The sequence below is a fragment of the Actinia tenebrosa genome, unplaced genomic scaffold (genome assembly GCF_029948245.1).
Source record: "Actinia tenebrosa isolate PJP-AT-01 unplaced genomic scaffold, QUT_ActTen_1.0 PGA_scaffold2__45_contigs__length_23673736, whole genome shotgun sequence".
In the NCBI taxonomy this organism is placed as follows: domain Eukaryota; kingdom Metazoa; phylum Cnidaria; class Anthozoa; order Actiniaria; family Actiniidae; genus Actinia; species Actinia tenebrosa.
The window spans coordinates 15119339-15133606 of NW_028292579.1; the positions used below are offsets into that span (position 1 = coordinate 15119339).

The 14268-nt window shown below is 37.5% G+C and overlaps 2 protein-coding genes across 2 annotated transcripts; both read right to left on the minus strand.

Moving 5' to 3' along the window:
* Window positions 1-3978: 3978 nt before the first annotated feature.
* Window positions 3979-13918, minus strand: LOC116289192 (uncharacterized). The gene is made up of 5 exons (XM_089034107.1): window positions 13626-13918; window positions 13256-13455; window positions 11671-13060; window positions 11348-11373; window positions 3979-4845 (listed from the first exon to the last, which is right to left on the minus strand). The coding sequence occupies exons 2-5, from the start codon at window positions 13424-13426 to the stop codon at window positions 4033-4035; spliced, it is 2400 nt and encodes a 799-aa protein (XP_088890233.1). The 5' UTR covers window positions 13427-13455; window positions 13626-13918; the 3' UTR covers window positions 3979-4032.
* LOC148909370 (uncharacterized) lies at window positions 5433-6442 on the minus strand. Its single transcript, XM_089034672.1, has 3 exons — window positions 6367-6442; window positions 6159-6268; window positions 5433-5849 (listed from the first exon to the last, which is right to left on the minus strand). Exons 1-3 carry the CDS (start codon window positions 6416-6418, stop codon window positions 5469-5471), a joined length of 543 nt encoding a protein of 180 aa, XP_088890798.1. The 5' UTR covers window positions 6419-6442; the 3' UTR covers window positions 5433-5468.
* Window positions 13919-14268: the final 350 nt, after the last annotated feature.

The window sequence follows — 14268 nt, forward strand, 5'->3', positions numbered from 1 at the left end:
ACGGAGAACTGCTGATCGTCATTTGGGTCAAACCTCCGTAGTAGAGGTATGTTACATTTGGCACACCTTGCCCCTTTCTCATAGACGTCGTCCACGCATAGGTCGAACGTCATATCTTTTTCTTCGTCGTGCCGCTTGTAGCGAAGGAGTTTCTTGGCAATGTTCTCCTTTGCTACGTCTTCTGGGGTGCGGTCGTAACGCAGTTGCGGCCCCCAGGCTCTTTTTAACTGTTTGGCATACTCCACACGGCTTACGGCGGTGTAGATAAGGTTGCTCCAACACAGCCGCTGGTCTATGATCCACAGCGTTTCTTTTATGGTAAGCCCCTGCGCGCTGTGGACTGTCATGCAATAACCAAGCCTCCAATCCGGGTGGCTGGTTATTTTTTCGACCTTTTCTAAAGACACCCACGCTTTATCGTGGGTTACAGCGTTCTTTATTACCTTCTTTGTGCCTGGTATGGTAACGTCCTTCTTTTGCGCCCGGGTATCTCGCGGCCGGTAACAAACGGGCACTAACTCTTTAGGGAATTTGTGGCGATGTATTTGCAGCAGGTCCTTTTCTATCCTGGCTTGACTGGCGCGGCGGCTGGAAAGAACAACGTCGGTAGGACACCAAGCGGCTAAGAACTCTTCGTAAGAATGCGCTTTGACTCTTTTACGTAGTACTTTGCTTTGCTTCTCGTCGTTAAGGCCGCGAAGTTCTTTCTTAAAGTGACGTATATGATCTTTGCTACGATAGTCTTCGTTGGCTTCGTCTACGTAGTTTACCGTTTCCATGAGCCATTTATGCGGCATTTGGCCGCCTATAGGAGGCGGTTGGCAAGGATCGCCTGCGAATATTACCTGACACTTGCCTTTCAAGAATGCTACGAACTCTTTAAGCAAATGCAGCGGCACCGTACAAACTTCGTCCCAAAGAATTATGGGAGGAACTTCGACCGCCTCAGGAACCCACTTTTGACCGTTCCATCGGAAAAAGCTATGATACGTTTGTGCATTCGGGAGCTCGCGTTCCAGGCGGTGCGTTGGTGTGAGCACCTTGATGCCCGGGAAAAGGCTAAGAACTCTGGTGGTTTTACCACTTCCTCCCGCGCCGTAAATGTAAGACATGGCGTTGTAAGATAATGGATCCTTAACCGTTGGGTAAATCTCTTCAGTTGGTTCTGTCCTTCCATGCGCGTGGTTTTGGTCATAAGTCACTCTTCGCCGCCATGATCTTATCTCTTCATCTTTTATGCGCCACTGCCCACTTTCTGCTATCTCGTCATCGGTGTAATATTCCCTTACCTTTTCCAACACTTCCGGTTTGACGTACAAAGAATCAGTGGCAACACGTGGAATATCTTCTTTGTCGAAGCGGAGAAGCATTGTTAACAAATTAATGTGCGCGTAAGCTAACATGCTAGCACGTAGGTGGTAATATTGCGGCCTGTAATCCTGGTAATAGCATAAAGCATTCCAATCGTAAGTTTTGTCGCCTAAAAGGTACTGCCAGTTCTCCACGCTTACCATAGTTCCTTCTTCATGCGCACGCTTTACCAAGAATTCTAATTCTGCGGCGTCGGTAACCAAACGGCGTTGTAGGTATTTATCCCCTTCTTTTGCGCCCTGTGTGAACTTTCCTATTACTATTCTGGCGGTTGCGTTGTCTTTAGGTAACCATTTCGTGTAGGAGGAATGCGCTAATATTGCTTCATGCGCCGTGTAAATTAAGAGTTCTTTCTCTTCTAAGAACTTTAACAAAGGAACAGGAATCCATTCTTTCTCCTGCAAATGCTTACCATACCAGGCGTAAATTATAGGATGTAATCCTTCTTTTAAGCTCCAGCTGGTCAAACGGACAAATCCTGTCGCAGGCGCATCATAATGCCCGCCTAGGGACACACGGAAGAATTGCGAAGATGGATGCCCATAACGGTCATAATAAGGTTTACAATCTCCTTGGCCTTTGAAACTGGCAGGGTAACAATGTTTCATATCTAAAGAAACGTAATCATCTTGGTCGTATTCCATGTTCCACAATCCTCCGTGACCGTGTTCTACGCATGCTTTGTGTATTTCCATATCTTTAGGCGTTGGACCCCAACCATTTCTCTTTTTAGCGGCCAGGAAGTCTAAAGACCTTGTGGTCATAGCTTCGTTGGAAAGATCTTCTCCTAAATCTTCACAGACGCTTAGTATTTTCTGGTGTTCTAATTCCGGCCTGTATAAAGTTCCATCCTGCGTGATAAACTGCTTACCATCCTCGTCCATTAACCAAACTGAATTCTCTTTCAGCAAATCAGGCAGTGGGTAATTTTTATACACCTTGACTTCTTTCCTGCGGGGGAACTTTACGTCCCTCCACGCGTGCCCATTGTGTTGGTATATCACAATAGGACCTCCACGGCCGCCGTACTTGTGCGTCCCGGGGTAAATGAAGCCGTCGGTGATATCTTTCACCCAAATACGCCTTTCTAAGAGTTTTTCTAACTTCTTTATGTTTTCTATGGTGCCTCCTGCTCTGCGGGTGGCATCTTCCCACTTTCTTATGGCGTCCTTTCTTTGCTGGGTTAACTTACCGCCCCTTGCGGCATCTTTGAAGAATTCGCGGACCAATTTGGCCACACAGTTTCCAGGATGTCGCATTGGTTGTAGCTTCTTTGGATTAGGCTCTCTCAAAAGGTACGCAGCATAAATGACCACGGAGACAGGGTAAGCAACCTCGTAGAAGAGGCTGTCGATTCCTATTAGCGCTCCTGGCGGCGTATCTTCGTTCAAGATGAACAAGGATTTCTTACCGCTGGCCTTTATTGGTCTACGTCCTTTTTCGATGTGCCATTCTCCGTCAGAATACTTTATGAAAGTTAACTCCAAACGATAGTCGCCTTCCGGCATAAGGTTTAGAATATGTTCTGCTCTTTCTTCGTCCATTATGTATTCTAATTCGCCTTCTGCGTAAGTCGTAAAGGCGAAATCACAATCTAGATTGTTCAAAACGCGCGTTCGTAAACGCCTAACAGTCTTATTCTTGATCTTTGGAATGTTGTCCATTATATCTAAGGTGTTATTTAGACACTGTTTGGAACCTTTTTCTCTCCTCAAATCGTTAGTTTTTGGAACCTTTTTCTCTCCTCAAATCGTTAGTTTTTAGCAACCTTTTTCTCTCCTCAAATTGTTAGTTTTCGTTTATATCCTAGTGTATTAAAAGCACTGTTAGAAGTATTTCCTTTTTCTCTCCTCAAATCGTTAGTTTTTAGCAACCTTTTTCTAGTTAGTTTTCGTCTATATCCTAGTGTATCAAAAGCACTGTTAGAAGTATTACTACAGCAGCAGTAAGTGCAAATACGCGCCAAAATCGGGAGCATTTAACAATTATTGAGAAATTGTTAAAATGCGGACGCGTTCGGAATTCCGCGGGTTAAACCCGCAAATATACGACGTCAATCGCGAGTCACACTTACTGCTGCTGAAAATAACACCATTGCGATGGCTATTCAAAAATACACGGAAAGAATTGCCTGAAAAAGCCAAAACATACTTCATTGATTATTATATGATAAACAGAATATTACATGGCCGCTTGGAGATAGGAATTTTATCTTCTCGTGTTGAAAAGATCTGGGCTCACGCTCACTCGTGAGATATCTAAATTGAACACGAGAAGATAAAATTCCTATCTCCAAGCAGCTATGTAATATCCTCTATATGTATGCAAATATATACACAAAGAGTGGTTTTACTTAACCTGTGAAGTAGTTAGTAGACTTATAGAGGTTAAAAGATCTTACTTCCATTGTTTTCTCTAGTGATATTTTGATTATTACATATTTATAAGCATTTTTTGTTTCACGGGTTAAGTAAAACCATTCTATAAAGTATTAGAGTAACATTTTACAGTAAAATAATAATTATTTGATTATTGATAAAACATCTACACTGTAAATATTTAATTATGCAGCTATAAAAGATATATATCTATATTCTAAATCATCAATTCGTGATTTATTCTTATAGAGCATAGTCTAGAAGTAATAAAACTCACTTACCTTTATCTTAAAATATGAGCTAACCTTGAAGTAAGTTTACAGTTTTCCACAGATTTGACAATTTCTATCATTATTTCGTGATCACAGTAAAAGCACTTCTCCCTAGACTCCTGTTTAAGAAATCCACAGTGGCAACTGAGAGAATTTTCCTGACTTACTCTGTCAGGAACCAGACTCTCTTGTCTCTGTTGATAATTTAAGAGTGATGGTTGTAGTAATGGTAACCAAATTTTACTGATAAAATCATGTCTGAATACTAAAACCCATCTGTTTTTAAAGTGACTGTGCTTTGCATAACTTGCAATTTGAACATGTTTTGCTTCCCTTCCCTGCATAGTGTTAATGCCAAGACCAACACCATACCTTTCAAACATCCACTGTGTATGGGTAGCAACTAACTTACCTATACTCCACTCGCTGGGGGAAGGTACATCACCAAAAAGAACAATGGCAATAAAGTAGTCATGTGTACATTTATGTAGTTGCTGAAGCTTCTGGTTTGAAAAATGATACATAGAAAAAAGTGCTGCAGAATCTCTTAAATTAATAGCAATAAATACAATGACAAGAAGCTTTGTTAGTAATACTGGATTTGTGCTGTTACCTCTTAAAGCATTAACTAAATACATGAAGCCATGCAATATTAGTCTTGAATCCTTACCAGTAAACCGGTAAGAAAATTCCTTGTCCTTTGTTCTTTCCTCAATCAGCCACTTAACCAGCTGTTTTTTCAGCCTTGTCGCCTTGACTTCCACCTCCATTGCCTCAATATATCTCCTAATGGGACTCTGGGGTATCTCTGACAGGGAAGAACACTGGGAGAAAAAACAGATTTACGCTTGCAGGAAATTACAAGGAAACGTTCAGTAAAGACCAAATTTATGTTGATTTACATTAGTTTTTTTTTGCATTGTAAATTCAAAGTTTACTTCGAAATTTGCTGTACAGTAAATTTAGTAAACGCGCACTTTACTATGGTATGAAAACGGAATTAAATCATATAGGAAATATGATCTTTACATCGCTATGAAATTTACGTAAATATTACATTAAATTTGAAATTTTCCAGTCTCGTAAAGTGTATTAATTGGTACAGTAAAGTTGGCCTTTTTGGTCCCCTTAAATGCACGTAAATAAAATATCAAATTTGAAATTTTCCATACACTTAAGGTGCATTAATTCCTTATAGTAAAGTTCCCGTTTTTGGCTCATTAAGCTAGCGGAACTATACCAAATTTTGAAATTTGCCATACCAAAATGTTTTTTTTTTCAAATGAATATAACAATACAACGTATTATCTTTATTTTTTTTAAATATTTATTAGGAGAGTAATTTCTGATACAAGTAACATAACAGATTTTTTAACGTTCCCAATAATTAATAAACGATTCAAGTGATCCTGCCTTAACAAAACAGCATGATTTTCTTCAGAAAAAGTCAAGAAACTTGATGTTTTTTGTTTTTCTTGCCGATCTTTAGCAAGTGCTCTTTATTTTCATAAAATTCCTTCTTTACAGCCCAAGAAGGAAATGATTTGGGTACAGGCCTTGAGGAGGGCTCATTGGCTTCAAACCTCTTCAGAGCCATTCGCTTTGACCTTCTAGATAAGCTGTCTAAATGCTTCTTATCTAATGCCCTAAGCATTGAAGTCAGCTCATCTGAGCGCCATTCTAGAGGAACTATCACTAGAGAGTTGTCCTCGTCGTCGGAGTGTTCTGAACTCATAAAGTCCAGATTCATTACTCGCAAATGCTTCTTTCTTTCTTTGTCGTCAATTCTACTTGTTGACATCAAGATTTTCTTGCGTGCGGCCAATTTCTGAAATATTGAATTAAAACGAAAATAAATCATGTGCTCGATTACTTCGTATAAAGAATAGCATACATTGTCGGGTTCCAACATAAAACATAGCAAAGTTGAGACCGAAAGGTATTTTGTAAAATGATATAATTATCCTCTGATAACATTTGCAATGCACAGTCAATATGAAATTAAACGTACGTTAATTTCTGTGCAGATTTTACATTTTCGATGTTTTGAACTCGACAAAGATATTACTGAATTCACGTGCCAATCATGATATCGCCTATTGTTTTGATGATAAAAGGTCAGCAAGTCTGCACTTACCCTTTTTCTACGTTCATATTTCCTTTGGCGTGACACGTGGTTATGAAATTGATTTTTCTTCTTCTTTATGTGCGCTTCATAGAGAGAAGTGTAATACCTTTGCGTAGCCACTGAGAGACAATAAAAATGGTATCTATAAATATAATTTCGCTTCAAACAATTACACTTTTCTTTTACTTTTATTGTACGATATCACTGCAACACCAACCTCTAATGGATCCTCTTGGCGCATTTGGATACCACCCTTTCACTATCTTCATAATCTCTACACTAGTCTTCGCGTTGCTTGCATCTTTACGTCTAAAGAAAAGCAGTCCGAGATTTATTGAATTGCACGATGAACAAACAAACGGACGAATGAATGAATGAATGAATGGATGGATGGATGGATGGATGGATGAATGAATGAATGAATGAATGAATGATGTACTCAATTTTGTTAACACACCCTTTATCAAAATTCCACAGTGCCAAATCGTTTTCTTCTTCTTCCTCCACGTTTTTTACAAGATCTCTGTAGGCAGATCTCACTGCTTCCTGTATAAATAAAAAATTAAACGATGTTAATCCCAATAGCATTGTTTCTAAGATGTGTTCAACAGAACAAAACTTACTCTTATTTCATTTGGAACTTGGATCTTTTTCGCCCTTTCTATTTCCTCTTCTTTATTTTGAAGCTCCAAAATTTCTTTGTTCTGGGCAATTATAGTTTGCTGGTTTTTAAAAATTTGTTGAAGAATATTCATATCTGGCGTCACTGCTGAAAATAAATTCAAAAACACGTAAGAACTTTTTTCGAGACATTCATTAGGGTATTAAAAATCAAGCTACACGATTTAAAGTATTTCAATATGATAAATGCCTACGTAATTGGATATCGTTCATTACGTCATAATTCTGCGGACATAACTTATACATAATTTATGCATGTTGGTTTTTAGGTTGTACAATTAATTCATGAAATTTCGATCACCTTGTGATCACAGAGTCCCAGAAAATTGTGTATATTTTCTATTTCATACAGATTATAGGTTTATGTTTCATAATACATGCATGAGGTTAAGGAATCATTAGTAAACCCTGTAGCATAGTAAATATATTAGTTTTGGCGCGATCGAAAGGTATTTCATTTCTGTAGAAAAATGTAACCTTTCATTAACTAGCAAAAAATTGAAATTAAAGATGAACAAAGCAAAATTGAAAATTGCACATATTCCCTAATTCATACAGATTAAAGGTTTAGTTTTCGTGTTACTTGAGGTTAAGGAAAGATTAGTAAACCCTGTAGCATAATTAAATTTTCTAGTTTTGGCGCGTTCGAACTGTATTTCATTTCTATAGAAAAATGTAGCCTTTCTTCCATAAATAGCGAAAATTTGAAATTAAAGATAAACAAAGGGAAAGAATAATTTATGGTAGTGATTTAAAAAATAGGAAAAGTAAGAAGTAAACATAAAATCATAAATTTTGGCGCCAAAATAATTATGTTGACCTTGAAAAGGTATGAAAACGCAATATTGCGCTACTGGAACATTTATTTAAAACAAAAATATTTCAAGTTCCCGATGATTTACCTTCTTTGCTGACCTCTTCTCTTGAAATTTCATTTTCTTCTTGAACGTTTTTCTTCTGAAAGTTTTTCTTCTGCGGGTTGCCCAAGGTTGTTCTAATTGGCGCCAGTTTTCGATTTGAAGCTTTATCTTCTTTTTCGCTAGAGCTAAAATCGGACGAGCTTTCCATCATAGCAATCCGTTGAGCTTTCGAAAATTTGGTAAGAAAAAGACAAGAAGGGTAGAATTTTCAAGACCTCGGTAAAGCAAAACTTCTGTACTCGACTGATCAAGGTTGTGAACTGACGGAATGTGCCTGTATGAATGACCCAATGTCGTTATCGACTGATTGCTCGAGTGTATTAACCTAATGTCAAGTTTCTTGACAATACCTTATATCAATTTCAAGATAAAACTGCAGCATTGTCTATTTTCTTAGTAACATTTTTGTTGTAATGCTTTCCTGGAACGCTTTATTAAGCAATATTTCAAGTCAAAATTCGTTCATTTTCTGCAACTTGCCATGGAAAGACCTCGTAAAAGAACCAGAACTGTTTGTCCTGGATGTGATCAGTCATATTCCTCACGATATTTTATCGAACATAAAAAAGAAAATTACTTTGGAGGGGACAAATGGCTTTGCTCAACAAAGATAGGTAATGTTGAAAACACCGCTGCATTTGACCATCACTTATATGATTATGACGATGTTGAAACTGACGAAAGCCTGATTTGTACGTCGGATGACCCAATACTGGACGTCGATGGTCACCAAGAGGAGTCGCATAATTCGAAGGGAGAACAAACCAACCAAAATAGCGCGGGAACGAGCTGTCACGTTGCAGAATTGCCCATCGAAGCCGGTCATATGAGCGATGAAGAGTTAGATGACGAAAACGAACAATGGGATGAAGAAATAGAAGAAGTCAGAAATGACACTGATCAGAAAGAAGCAGATCAATATACAAAACAAAAATGCGCTGAACATGGGCTATTGAAATGGATTTGCCTTTTTATAAGTGTATGGCAAGCAACATCTGCCATACCGGATAACACTATCAGATTACTACTAGAATTTTTAAGTGCCCTTTTCAAGATTCTCGGGAAACACTGCGCATTTGTCGCTAATTTGGCTGCCGTATTTCCTTCTTCAATACATACATTGTGGAAAATTCTTAAGATAGATGGAGACGAATTCATAAAGTTTGCTGTATGCCCCAAATGCAATTCACTGTACACGTTAAAGGAAGCTGTAATAACCGATATTGGAGGAAGGAAACGAAGCCTTAAGTGTACTTATGTAAAATTTCCTAGTCATCCTCATGCGGCAAGAAGACGTCCATGTGGAGAAAACATAATGAAAGAAGTTATGCTGAAAGGGGAAAAGAAGTCTTTTTATCCTCGTAAAGTATACTGCTATAAAAGTGTAATCGATTCCCTACGAAAATGCGTGTCATCAAGTGCTTTTCAAATGGACTGTGAAAAATGGAAAAATCGCAAGCTGCCTGAAGACGTTTTTGCTGACGTCACAGATGGTAAAGTCTGGAAGGATTTCAAAAACTTCCTAAATCAATTTGGCAACTATGGGTTGATGCTAAACTTTGATTTTTTCCAGCCTTTCAAACATGGAACGAATTCTGTTGGGGTGATATATTTAACAGTCATGAATCTCCCAAGATCAGAGCGCTTCAAGCTCAAGAACGTAATACTCGTGGGTATTATACCATCTATCAATAGAGGTACATCTATAAATCCTTTTCTTGCCCCATTAGTTAAAGAATTAGAAGAATTATGGGACTTAGGATTTCAGTCAAAGTCTTTCTTAAATGGAGCAATACATACTTTCAAAGCAGCGTTGCTTTGTGTGGCATGTGATCTGCCTGCCGCAAGAAAAGTTTGTGGGTTTTTGTCCCACTCAGCAAAGCGTGGCTGTTCAAAGTGCTTTAAAGTATTTGGTGGGGATTTTGGAAAGAGAAACTATTCCGGTTTCGATAGGGAAAACTGGGGAGAGACAAAATCCATCGGGATGCGTGTGAAAAATTTAAAACCTGCTGTACTCAAGAAAAACTATCAAACCTTGAAAGTGAATTGGGGACGCGATGTTCTGTATTAAATAATTTGTCTTACTTCTCTGCAGTTAGATTTTGCATCATAGATCCCATGCATAATTTGTATCTTGGGACTGCAAAAAAAAAAAGATTGAAATTTGGATTGAAAAAGGAATATTAACGGAAGACAAACTCCGTGAAATCCAGAAGAGGGTAGACAGTGCAGAAGTAGCAAGTGACATTGGTCGCATTCCTTCAAAAATAGCGTCAAGTTTTGGAGGCTTCACAGCAGATCAATGGAGAAGCTGGACAAACCTTTTTAGCATAAGTGCGTTACAAGGAATTTTGCCGAAAAAACACTTGGAGTGCTGGCGAATATTTGTCCAGGCATCACGTCTGCTCTCTTCTCGCGTGATTCGTTTAAATGAAGTATTAGAAGCAGATAGACTTTTATTAAAGTTCTGCAAAACAATTGAAACCTTGTATGGCGTAGACGTTGTTACACCCAATATGCATTTGCATTGCCATCTGAAAGAGTGTATCATTGATTATGGTCCTGTCTTTTCTTTCTGGTGCTTCAGTTTTGAAAGGTACAATGGCATTTTAGGAAAATACTCAACAAATCAAAGATCTATTGAAATTCAGTTGATGCGCAAATTCTTAAGAGATAATCAGGTATTTCACCTACAATCTTGTGAAGATTCCTCTTATAAAGACTTAGAGAAGATTGTTCGAAAAGAAAAAGAAGAAAAAGGATCTCTTTTTGAAACAAGCATCGATCCAGAACGTGTTCTTTTTGTTTTGTGGAATATGCATTGCCGTGCGAGAACATTCCAAAAGATTGGCAGTGCGACACTGACATCTACCTGCTGCGCCCTCCAAGACAAATAAAACTGTTTACTTCTCTGGAGCACGACAACATTAAATCCGCATATAAATTGTTGTATCCGCAAATACAAGACAAAAATGCCCAAGTTGAAATACCAAAAGCATTTTCACGTTACAAGTCATTTTCCTTTGCCGGCGAAAATTTTGGCTCCGAGCTTACTAAGAGTGAAAGATCCTCTCTTATAATGGCATCATGGGTCGGGTATGATGGAAACATTGCTCTTCGATCAAGAACGAGACCAGGAAGAGTACAATATTATTTGCTGCATAACATAACTGATGCCAATGGTGTTTGTAAACCTCATTTATTTGCAAAAGTTAGTTGGTTTCAGGCTCTAGACGACGACGTGAGAAATCTTTGTGGCGATCCTGTAGAGCTGTGGTGCAGAAGCTTATACGAAATCGATGGTCCTGCAAGCTTCATCCCAGTTCAACGCATACGGTGCAAATGTATAGCTTCAATTCATCTGTATAAACATGAACAGCTTCTGGCTATTACGCCAAGGGAACGTTCTTTTAATATTTAGCAAATCATTTGTATATCAGTCCGGTATGAGTTTAGGGTATTGTGTGATGCTTGTGATCGATGTGAGACTTTTTTTTTTTTTTTTTGCAAAAAAAATCAAAACTTCATGGCTTTTGTGATCTGAACGTTTACCACTGGTTTATAGCATAATTAAACTTAAGTAAACATTAAGTTTACTTGCGTTTGGATATCAACATTAAATCCTATTAAATCCGGAAATTACAATAGAAATTAATTTGAATTTACTTGTAATTTACTTCTAAATTTACCATCAAATTTAAGATTAAGAACAATGCAATTAAATCTGAAATTTACTTGAGCTTTAAAACATATTAAACCCCAAATGCGAAATTTACTTAGATTAAATTCCATTAAATTCCAAAACTCGATATTTACATTGCAATTTACCATAAAGTTTAATTATGTAAATTCGATTTCTGATGCAGTGGAAATTGCTGGTGGGAGATTACTGGTACTAAGGGCCAAATCTAACAACTTACCATGAAGCTTTTGAACAACATTGTTCTTCAGGTGCAAAGGTTCTAAAACCTCGTTGTCACACAGATTGCCAATAAGTGGTTTAAATTCTTGCCTAGACCTTTGGTTCGCAATAAACTTTGTGACTCTTGATCTTTTTGTCGAAGAAGCCAATTTATTTGGTAAATTTTCTTTATATTCAGTTACCTTTTGTGCCACTTTCACTCTTTCATTGTATTCCCAGGGCTTCCACTTACAATCTGATGTGGTACCAAATGTTCCCTGTAAACAATCAATATCACTTAAACAGACATTAGCAAAACTTGAAAAATAAGTAGCAGAATTAGATAGTTCTCCATTCAAAAATGCAAGAAATTTCATATCAGAAGGAATCAATTCAAAAGTAAACTTAACTTGTAGATCACATACTGTAAATGTCTTAAGTTCTATTGCAGCACACTGCTGTGTTATCAGCCTTGTAAATTTTGTCACAACAGCATGGGTTTCCTTACAGTTAGCCCCAAATAAAAGAAAATTATCATTAGGACTAGCCATTCTGGGACCAGCATTCAGAAAACTCACAAGCCAAGACATTGACTCATCATATTTCCCAAATGGTGCCCCATCACCACCCAAAGCAACTTTAAATTCACCCTTTTTTCCACCAAACCATCTAAGTCTATCTTCTTCTTTCCTGTAAGGGTCTACCTGTAGATAAAATTCTGCAAGACAAATTAGCATGTTCTCCAAATTCCTGTATACGCCATCTACTCTTTGTTCAGCTGGCAAACCAGAGCACAGTGTTTCTCTTATTGATATGAGCTCCCCAATGTCAATACTGTTTACCTTAGACATTAGATCTTTGTAGGAAAGAATTCTTGGTATATGTATTCCCCCACCATACCCTAACCTTTTCCCACTAAGATATCCCTTAGAGGTTTTACTGCCTATAGATTGAGTGCCTAGAGCAGATCTTGCTTGCTCATATTTCCTCTTACTTACTTGCCCACCAGCATAAAGAAGGGAAAATGAACGAATGATGTTGTCTTGGCTTTTTTCAAAACTTTTTCCTGCATCATTTGCAAGATCAATGCTTGCATTTCTTAATTTCTTTGAACTACCTATATACAGCTTAAAACCTTCAACATTGCAATATTTATCAAGACTGGAGAACATTCCATCCAGTTCAGGATGCCTGTGCTCTTGTGTTCCTCCATGGATCTCAACTGATGCCAATAATGTCTCCAACTGCCTTCTGTTCTTGCTTCTCTGGGGGATATTAAGAATCTTTCCTTCTGGTGACAACTCTGTAGGGTTCTTCTTCCTAGCAAAAGCAGTACTTTCAGATACTGCAAATACTGGCGCTGAGGTCTTCCTTCCTTCTCCTTCGATTTCTGTATTGAGGCCTTTTATCTATTCCAATTACAAAATGTAAACTTTTACGGCCCAATTCCTCAAGATATAAACTTAAAATTAATTTGTTTTAAACACTTGTTTATAAATAATGAACTCTGGACTCCTTAAAAGCTATTTATTTGGCTCTATCTAGGATACAGATTGTTATATTTCAATATCAACATGCTGCTTTGAATTAAACTTAAGCCTTACCTTTTCCTTTATACGATTTAGTTTTTTTCTGAGAGCAGCTAATTCCTTTGATTTTGATAAGTAATTTTCTTTTAGATCCTGTTTCCTTTGGGCAAATTCTCCAATTGGGAACCGAAGTTTCTGAGATGTTTTGCTTTTTCGTCGACTTGCTCTTCGTTTCGCAGAGCCCATATAAGCTTATATAGAAGGAGATACACGATCTGAAATACATGAATTTTGTGACAACTTTTCGTCAATTACATTTAATAATTGTAAAGATTCAACCTGATGGAATCGAACACAAAAGAACGCTCCGTGGTTCTATGGTTTTATTTCTTTGAATAATGCACAAAATAAAGACAAAAAATATACTTAAATGACAGGCACTTACCGTTCAGATTATGCGAAGTTACGTCTGTATTTCAGCAACAAGGTGTATAACAAATTATAATCAAAATAGTACAAAATATATGAAGTTTGGTACCAAAATAAACGTCAAAAACAGTAGAACTCGATTCGCTTGGCGGGAAAACTTTTATTTAGACACCAGTCTTTTAAACGGGCAAAGAAAAAGCAGGTACCCCAGTTAAGGAATAACAAACCTAATGGCCGCGCGTAACACCGCTATACGGGACTGGAAACTAGAGACATTTACGTGGCCTGATTTGACCTTACGATTTCCCAACGTGTATATAGAGGATATAATACATAGAAGATATAATGGACAATTACTAGATGCTACTAAATGGCTAGAGAACTGATTTAACAAAGCAAAAATTGGTATTAATTAGTATTATTTGATTACAATTATTGCTCATGGTTTAGTGCAAGCACTCTAGTGTTTACACATGATCATATACTTACATAGATTGTACTTGGCTGGTCTAAGAAAATCAAATAAACTGATGACAATAATAATGTAATCTATGTTGCATAATGAAGTATTTTGAAGGAAAAAAAACAACAAAACAAATAAAATAAAATGTCTTATTATAGTCTGGTGAATTAATCGTGAAAACCATATCCAAGTTCAT

Excerpts from the sequence above, each read along its gene's own strand:
- LOC148909370 (XM_089034672.1), bottom strand. The coding sequence starts at position 6,418 with ATGAAGATAGTGAAAGGGTGGTATCCAAATGCGCCAAGAGGATCCATT. Across the intron at positions 6,269-6,366 it reads GCCAAGAGGATCCATTAGAG|TGGCTACGCAAAGGTATTAC; the intron begins GTTGGTGTTGCA and ends ATTGTCTCTCAG. Across the intron at positions 5,850-6,158 it reads AATATGAACGTAGAAAAAGG|AAATTGGCCGCACGCAAGAA; the intron begins GTAAGTGCAGAC and ends TCAATATTTCAG.
- LOC116289192 (XM_089034107.1), bottom strand. The coding sequence starts at position 13,426 with ATGGGCTCTGCGAAACGAAGAGCAAGTCGACGAAAAAGCAAAACATCT. Across the intron at positions 13,061-13,255 it reads TAAATCGTATAAAGGAAAAG|ATAAAAGGCCTCAATACAGA; the intron begins GTAAGGCTTAAG and ends TAATTGGAATAG. Across the intron at positions 4,846-11,347 it reads ATGTTGATATCCAAACGCAA|TGTTCTTCCCTGTCAGAGAT; the intron begins GTAAACTTAATG and ends TTTTTCTCCCAG.